Consider the following 8,259-nt stretch of genomic DNA (forward strand, 5'->3'; position numbering starts at 1 on the left):
CTCTCCTCCACCTCCTCCTCCTCTCTCTCTTCTGTCCACATCTCCATCTCTTTCTTTCCCTCCTCCTCCTCCTCCTTCATCTTTCTCATCTTTCTCTCATCCTCCGCCCTCTCCTCTGCTTCCACCTCCTCCTTCCCCCTTTTGGCCTCCCCATCCTCCCCCATCTCCTGCTTTTCTTCCTGCCCCTCACTTTCCTCCCCCTCCCCCTGCTGTCCCTCTGCCATTTCCTCTTCCTCCTACTCCCCACTCCCCTCTTCTTCCACCTCCCCCTTCTCCTTTTCATCCACTTTCACGTCCTTCCCCTTCTTACTCTCACCTTCCTCCTCCTCCCCCTACTTCCCCTTCTCCTCCTCCAGATCCTCTTCCTGATCCTCCTCCTCCTCTCCTTCCTCCTCCTCCTCCTCCACCCACTCTTCATCAGGAACACAAGCGAGAACAGGAAGGTACGACAAGACGAACAGGCTTAATGTTGCCACCAACATCCTATTGGGGAATTTTAAAATAAAAGTCTAAAGTTGAAAAACCAATACAGCAGCACACAATGAGCGCCAAAGATGAAACAAAATTAAAGATAAATGTATACATTACCACATTTCATCACAATAGTAATAAAATAGTTTTTGTTGAGATTTATATTTTAAGAAGTGCTCAAATTAAGGTTTTATTGAAAGAGCTGAATGTTGCTGGCACTCTACAAAATAATTATTTTTAATTTCAAATTCATCTTTCCATATACGAGGGTATATCATTTCAAAAACCCTTTAAAAACTTTCACCAGACCTTTATGTCTGGGTTTGTTTCCCCTCTATCATGTCTCTCGACCGTGTTCTGTCTTTCCTTCATCACTTCTTTCTTTCTCTTTACTCCGGTCTCTGTGTTGCCTCCTCTCCTCTGCAGGTCTCTCTGATCTGTCCAAACCTTATGGCAGCTGGAAGCTGCTCACAGTACAGAAGGACCTGATGGTTGTCTTCTGCTCCAGCCCCAACACACCTCCCAGTCTGGTCAGACAGGACACACACGCACACACACACACACACACACACAGGCGCATGAGAGACACAACACCAAGCACTATGCTAAAATACTGTTTATGGCATTGTTAAACAAGATTAGTTTGATGAAAATGTTATTTACTTGCAATGTCTTTGTGTTGTCGACTATGTGTGTGTGTGTATGTGTGCATGCGCAGAGGGTGGGTTTCCTTCCTTCAGCAGGTGAGGCTGTGACCTGGCAAACCCTGCAGCAGCCAATCATGACCTTTGACTTCCACTGGACAGTTCTAGATGTTACACCTCCACAAGACGAGGACAACGCACACTACTGTGAGCATAAGACATACACCCACACACACACACACACATACGGTCCAAATGATGATGATCAGTCACTCCTATCCACTTGTTGTGATATCAAGCTCTGTTATTCATACTTTTTGTCACTATCATCAGCTGGTTTAGACTTTGGGGCTGTGCTGGTTAAACCGTCTCGTCTCCTCCATGAAGCCAAGATACCTCTGGTCGTCTTCATCCATGGTCTGTGTTTACTTCACTTATTTGTATGGTTGCTGTATTTCTCCTAACAGGATGGGAACATATTGAAACATTTCTTGATTTATTTATATAATGATGTGATGTTTGTTTGCTCCCCCAGGTGGCCCCCACTCCCAGTTCCCAGCAGAGTGGAACAGCACCACAGCTGGACTGGCTAAACTCGGCTTCGCTGTGCTCATGGGTAAGACGCCTCTGTTTCTGTCAGACACACACTCACATGCAGCATACACAAACACTGGCACACTAAAAGAATTAGTTTGGGATCTTGTCAACCAGCAGCTAGCTCAGTGACTAGCTCCATATTTGGCACACAGACATAAGAGGGGTATTGATCTTCTCGTCTAACTCTTGGCAAGAAAGCCAATAAGCATACTTCCCAAAAAGTCGAACTATTCCTTTAATTTATAACGTACATATGTACATATGCGTTTTAACTTGGACTCATCATTTTTGTTTAAAAATATGTGTCTTTAGTTTTTCATCATTACATTTATGTGTAAATTTGTTTAAAAAAGAGATATATTTTCAGCAAAAACACTGTGGTTCCGCTGTTTACTTACCTTAAGTTTTATTAATTATGTCTCCATTTGTTCTCATAGTTTTCTATTACCAGAAGAATAGTATATATATAGAATATATATTAAATATGTGTGAAAAACAATTTCATCAAAATCTGTATTTTTTCTTTTACAAATAAAAGAAAAAAACGGTTTTGGGTGGAAACCAGTAAAAAAAAGTCACATTATCAAAGGATCTTCCATTTCTCTTTGGATTTTTTTGAATTTTGGTTTCTTTCTCCCTCCTGTGTCTCTCTACCTAGTGAACTACAGAGGATCCACTGGGTTTGGCCAGGACAGCATTTTGTCCCTAATCGGTCAGATCGGAAGCCAGGATGTGAAAGATGTGCAGGTACCGGCTCACACAGAGTCCTGGAGTCCTCGGAGAAAAACAGAAATCTGTGAAATATAGAATCTCAGGACTGAAGTTGCGATGATTAGGGAGGAAAAGGGGCTGAACATGATTTGATCTAAGTGTCTTTACCCAGAGGGCCGTGCTTACTGTGCTGCGGATGGACAACACCCTTGACCCCAAACGCTTGGCTGTGATTGGTGGTTCTCATGGAGGTTTCCTATCTTGTCATCTGGTCGGTCAGTACCCAGAGTTCTACAGAGCGTGTGCGGCCAGGAACCCTGTCATTAATGCTGCTACGTTATTGGGCACCAGTGACATAGTAGACTGGTGAGACACATTCAAGTACACTTGTTCAAACACTCCAACAAACACATCCAAACAACTTTTAAAGTTTCTTATCCTCTCTATGTGTCTCCAGGCGTTACACCAGTGTGGGGTTTCAGTACTCATATGACCAGATACCCACTGCTGAAGCCCTGGCTGCTATGTTAGAGAAGTCCCCCATCAGACATGCTGCTCAGGTCAGACACATGCAGATTTCAATTATCATAATATAATTAATAATATTGCACAATCATAATGGCCCTAGAGCAAAGAAGAATGGTTCATAAAGAAAAAAAAACTTCAAAATCTGAAGAAACTGCCATGAAATCAAGTGTGTGTTGGAACAGTGTATTTATCTGTGTGTTTGTTTGTAGATTAAGGCTCCAGTGCTGCTGATGCTGGGGGGCAGAGACAAGCGAGTGTCTCCTCACCAGGGTCTGGAGCTCTATAAAGCTCTGAAGAGCAGAGCTTTGCCTGTCAGGTACAACAGAGAAGACATTAAATATATCCATTTAACAAAACAGTCTGATCCTACATAACAGCCTACGGCAGAGGTTTTAATTCAGCTCAGGCATTCCTGTAATCTTTTCAACACCCTGTATGTCATCAAGACTAATAATAGTGATTATCAGGACTGATATTAAGTTCTGCCCATCGTTCTGTTTGTCCATCCAGATTGCTGTGGTTTCCAGAAGATGGACATTCTCTGTCCAGGGTGGACACACAGGTCGACTGTTTCCTCAACACAGTGCTGTGGCTGCAGCAGCATCTCTGAACATACACACAAACTGTGATGATTTGCAATCTTGAACACACCACTGCCTTTTTAACAACAACAAACACATTCTGCATGTTACAATGTACCTGATTTTGTAAAAACATTTCAAAGAAAATCTTACAAACCTATATTCAAGTAAAAAGTTTGTCATGATTGGTTATTCAATGCTGCATGTAAAGTGTCACAACTGTTGTCACATTTATAACAACTGATTAAAAAAACTCATTATACATATATATGTATATACATTATATACTCATTCATCTGCCAAGATCAGTACTTAATTTTAAGCTGGATGAGACAGGTTTCCGTATGCAGTCTTGCAATATTTTCCTTCAAATGTAATTATAATACACAGTAAATGTAGTGCACACAATGTCCAGCAGATGGCCCCCTCTGCCTTTCATAACACTTTTCCTTTTCTCTAACCATTTATTCCATTAAAAATTAAACCTTTTATCTTACCAACTTAACAATATGTATATGTAGCTGTTCGATTTAGATAAATGCATAAGACCAGTGTGACCTTCCTGGTGGCCGTATCACTCACTTTCCCATCAAATAGATCCAGAGTTCAAAGTGTAACTTAAACAGCCACATTTCAAAAAGTGACATCTGAAGCCTTGTAACCACCCAGACCCACTACAGAGCTGTAAACCACCCAAACCACTCGAAACCTCATCCGGAGTCTTTTATTGAGGCTCTTGACCACCTTCCTCACAGGGCTGCCCAAACAAATAATCTACTCTAACCCTTCAGCCAAGATCTGACAAAGCAATCCCTTCCTGTCTCTCTCCCTCAGTTCTGGATTTCTTATCATGGCGATCAGCTCTTGAGAAACATGACTGTCTCTTTTGCTTGCTAGATATTTACATGTCCTCACCATACACTTGTTTACCTCATCTTCTCTACATTTGACACTGGACAGGTCCCCCCCCCATTTCTGGGTTTCTTGTCAAACATAAGGCTACACACAAATTGTAAGGTCAACATTACATATTTGAATTCTCGACCTCTCAGCAAACCAACCACCCATGCAAACTCCAACTTGGATCTCAAAGCTGTATTGTCACAAACAAACAGAGTCCTTGTTAAAAGAACACAGACAAAATGGGAAGACATCTTAGACATGGGGCAAGATGAGGCTTGATAGCGGCCTTGAACAGTCCCACCACTTTCCTTTCCCAGACAACCCAAGTGGGCATTCGCTCAGTCGATACTGGCGACAAATTAAGTTAAACATGCAGATTTTGAGAGATTAAATGCCCGAGATGACACATGGAGGTGGTTGATGTCTTCCAGAAATTACCTCTCAGCAGTTTCACCCTGGTGTCCCAGACATAGCTGTGGTGTTAATTGTTCCCTCCACCAACACTTTTGCTCTGTGGCCCTGACTGCAGCTGCCGCCTGATGAAGTCACTAATGTGGGTGTTGGGTGAGGTCACCAATTTGAAAGATGGAGGGAGAAAAGGATGGAGACTGAGAAAAAGAGAGGGAGACTCTGTTGATGAGGAAGTGACATAAAGAAAAGAGGAATGAGACAGAGGTGACTGGGTGTTGGAGACAATGAATGAGCCAGATAGAGGGAGAAGTTCATGGCGCCCCGTTGTGGTATTCTGGTGTGTGGGCTGGGGCACAGAGATGAAGCATTGTTGAAAGCTGAAGACGGGATGGACTCATGCTCATGCTGGGTGTATGTAGGAGGTAGACAGACAAAGGGAGGAGAAGAGTGCAAGTGTGCTTTCTGTTGCTGGGGGACAAAGAGCCTTTTGGAGTTGGTTTGTTCTGGTGCTTCCCCTCTCCAGCTGGCTGCAAAGAAAGATGGAGAAAAGTAGAGCAGAGGACGGTGGAAAATAGCTGAACAGAACAGGTCAGGGGAGAGCAAGGTTGGGTTACATTGTCCTACGGACAGACGGCAGTGAGTGAAGGCTTCATTTCCTAGGGAGCATGAATTCACTCACCAAATGTCATGGTAAATCTTCCTTTTAGAAGACATTTTGGCCTGAGGATGGAGCTAGAGGGGAGTTCATGGAACGTGCAAATGGAAAGTGTTCAATCTTTGAGCAAAATGAATGAGCCTGGAACATTTTATGGCAATCTGCAAATTAGATTTTAATTCTTCTTCGTTTTCAAACAAGTGGAAACTTTGTCCTGATGTTGGTGCAGTCACCAAAAACATCATCCTCTACTACCATTTAGTGCTGTAAATAACCATTAATCATTCATTGGCAGTCTTGCAAGTGCTTTGGATCAAATTGTTATCTCCCTTGGATAAAGTTTGACATTTTGGAAAATAAACTTTCTTGCCAATAGTTAGTTTTGAAGATTGATGCCACATGTCTGTATGCCAAGTAAGCTACTACCAGCAGCTGGTTAGCTTAGCTTAGCACAAAGACTGGAAATTGGGAAGCATTTAGCCTGGCTGTGTCCAAACGTAACAAAATATGACCACCTCTAAAGTAGCAAGTATCATCTTGGTTGTTTAATCCGTCCAAATCGTCAAGTTATGTTTTTTTTCTTATGTTGGATTATGTGGAATTTCTTGCAGTAACTTCTTGGAGTGTCTGTTTGCTTGGCAAGCTGAGGGTGATTAGAAATCAGGTAGTTGAATTCAGGCTAGCTCTTTCCCCTCTGTTTCCAGTCTTTGTGCTAAGCTAAGCTAAATGGCTGCTGGCTATAGCTTCATATTTACCGTAAGGATTAGAATCACAGTTTGGTTGATTTTGAGTAAGAAGTAAATGTGTCCTTTCAATAGTGAACACCCGGTTCCTGTTCGTGCTCAAACCCACAGTACACAAGGTCTGGCTGTAATCCTTGACTGAGCTGTGTGCTGTCTTGCGAGAGGAAATGGTCCTTAAAGACCTCTTCGTGTTACGGGATCGAGAAAGTAATGTACTGTACTGTAGGGAGTCCAATGTACTTTAAAGTCCAAACAATAAAGAAAAAAGTGCACAGTGTTGACTGAAATGGGTTGAAATTGGATTTGGATAGGCTTTGAGGTCGTATGGCTTATTTTCAAGCTTTAAACTTCCATTTCCTGGTTAACAAAGGTAAAAAATTGGTTTTACAAGGCAAATAAATCAAATTCTCAACCATAAAGTTCCAACATCTGCATCTCTCCACACTTCGTAATGGCAACTCAATTCCCCGCTTCTCATCAGAACTCTAGAGCCATGACCTTCACCTGTGGACGCTGGTTGTGTGCCAAGACATTACGTCTTCACATTCTTTTACAGTCTGACTTCACACCATTCATTAAAATGTGGCCCATAGCTTCTCGTTCCTCGTTACATTTTCCCTTTGTCCCCCTCCTCTGAATTCTCTTCCTGTGCTCCATCCTCATTATTTTCATTGTCTCCCTGTTTTTACCATGACACAGCATTTGTGTGTGTACACAGGGTTCATTCACAAGCTTGTGAACACAGGCCATAACGGGGGGAAGCAGCATTTTTACTATCTCCCTTTTGATTCACCCTTTGACTGATAAAAGTTGTTTAAACAGCGAGGGCCCGGCTCAGGAAAGGATGAGACGTTACTTTATGCTGGTATACATGTGTTGTGACCTTTCTCTGATCCATTCCTTCTCTTTCTCTCACTTCAGCTGTCTGTTTTTGGTAAATCTCCCTCTGTTTGCTGTGTTAAATGCTGATGAATCACAGCAGAACATTGTGTTTGTCTCTGGGATTCACATGGTTTTACAGTGCAGCTGGTTGGGCCGATGATGGCTTTGGGTTAGTCATCTATAACAGGCGGAGCTATTGTCTATGCAGAGAGGAAGGGGAGGTGTGTTGGTGGTTATGAGATTGTTGTAAAAGGCTTTGGGGTCTGGTTTGTGCTTGCTGGTTTGCTTTTAGGTTCTGTAAAGGTGTGTGTTAGCTATGTGCACACCAATGTGGTGAAATCATACTTGTTTCCAGTTTGAATCAGTTTGTTTCATAAATTTTGAATAATCAGAGTATTTTGTTCCATCGGTGTGATCATTGACAGTATAACAAACCGATTTGTATTGGAAACAGCGTGGAATAATTTACTACGGTGCCAGAATTGTTCCCTTGTTTTAAGAAAAACTATAAATGTGTTTCCATCTGTTTTCAGTGTTGGTGAGTAGTGAACTACATGTAATTTAACTAGTTTAACTACATTTTACTGTAGCTTGCTGATAATTACATACATTTATATTTACATTGTGATTTAAGTACTTAAATTACATCTGCCATTTTGGTGCCATTAACTACTGAAACTACAAATAGTTTTGGGCTAGGAAAAGAATCCTTTTTTATTTTTTATTTTACCACTATTTGAACATACATTTTAATGTTTTGAATCTTAATTTGTAAAAAATAAACTTGAATATATTAGATGTCAGTTAGTCATTAGTCAAGTATTGATTTTTTTTATTAACACATTTTCAGAATAATTTTTCTATTTTATCTGTTACCCAGCTTGTATGATCCTTGGTGCACTACCCCACCTGGAATCTAGTGTCTGAAAGGCAAGTGTCTGACTGATGGGCAAACCAAAGCTTATTATGTATGAGCTGTGAACAAGTGGGCATTTTTTGCAGTATACTCAATTGAGTGGCATTTTTTTGCTGGCGTGTGATTTGTTTGTATTATATTTTGTTAAATTTTTATATATTTATATATATATAGATAGATAGATAGATAGATAGATAGATAGATAATATATAAAATC

General features: G+C 41.3%; 1 protein-coding gene across 1 annotated transcript in view; it reads left to right on the forward strand.

The window, feature by feature from the left end:
* Nucleotides 1-8,235, forward strand: part of zgc:136971 (S9 family peptidase) — a 20,073-nt gene extending 11,838 nt beyond the window's left edge. Inside the window, exons 12-21 of the mRNA XM_035657581.1 lie at nucleotides 287-443; nucleotides 898-1,001; nucleotides 1,190-1,322; nucleotides 1,449-1,532; nucleotides 1,651-1,731; nucleotides 2,371-2,459; nucleotides 2,596-2,789; nucleotides 2,881-2,983; nucleotides 3,161-3,267; nucleotides 3,462-8,235. Of these exons, the coding sequence (XP_035513474.1) occupies nucleotides 287-443; nucleotides 898-1,001; nucleotides 1,190-1,322; nucleotides 1,449-1,532; nucleotides 1,651-1,731; nucleotides 2,371-2,459; nucleotides 2,596-2,789; nucleotides 2,881-2,983; nucleotides 3,161-3,267; nucleotides 3,462-3,561 (1,152 nt within the window). The 3' untranslated portion in view covers nucleotides 3,562-8,235. The remainder of the gene's footprint in view (nucleotides 1-286; nucleotides 444-897; nucleotides 1,002-1,189; nucleotides 1,323-1,448; nucleotides 1,533-1,650; nucleotides 1,732-2,370; nucleotides 2,460-2,595; nucleotides 2,790-2,880; nucleotides 2,984-3,160; nucleotides 3,268-3,461) is intronic.
* The last annotated feature ends 24 nt before the right edge of the window (nucleotides 8,236-8,259 follow it).

Source organism: Morone saxatilis, unplaced genomic scaffold, assembly GCF_004916995.1.
Source record: "Morone saxatilis isolate NCDOM2014 unplaced genomic scaffold, NCSU_SB_2.0 Contig15, whole genome shotgun sequence".
NCBI classification, from domain to species: domain Eukaryota; kingdom Metazoa; phylum Chordata; class Actinopteri; family Moronidae; genus Morone; species Morone saxatilis.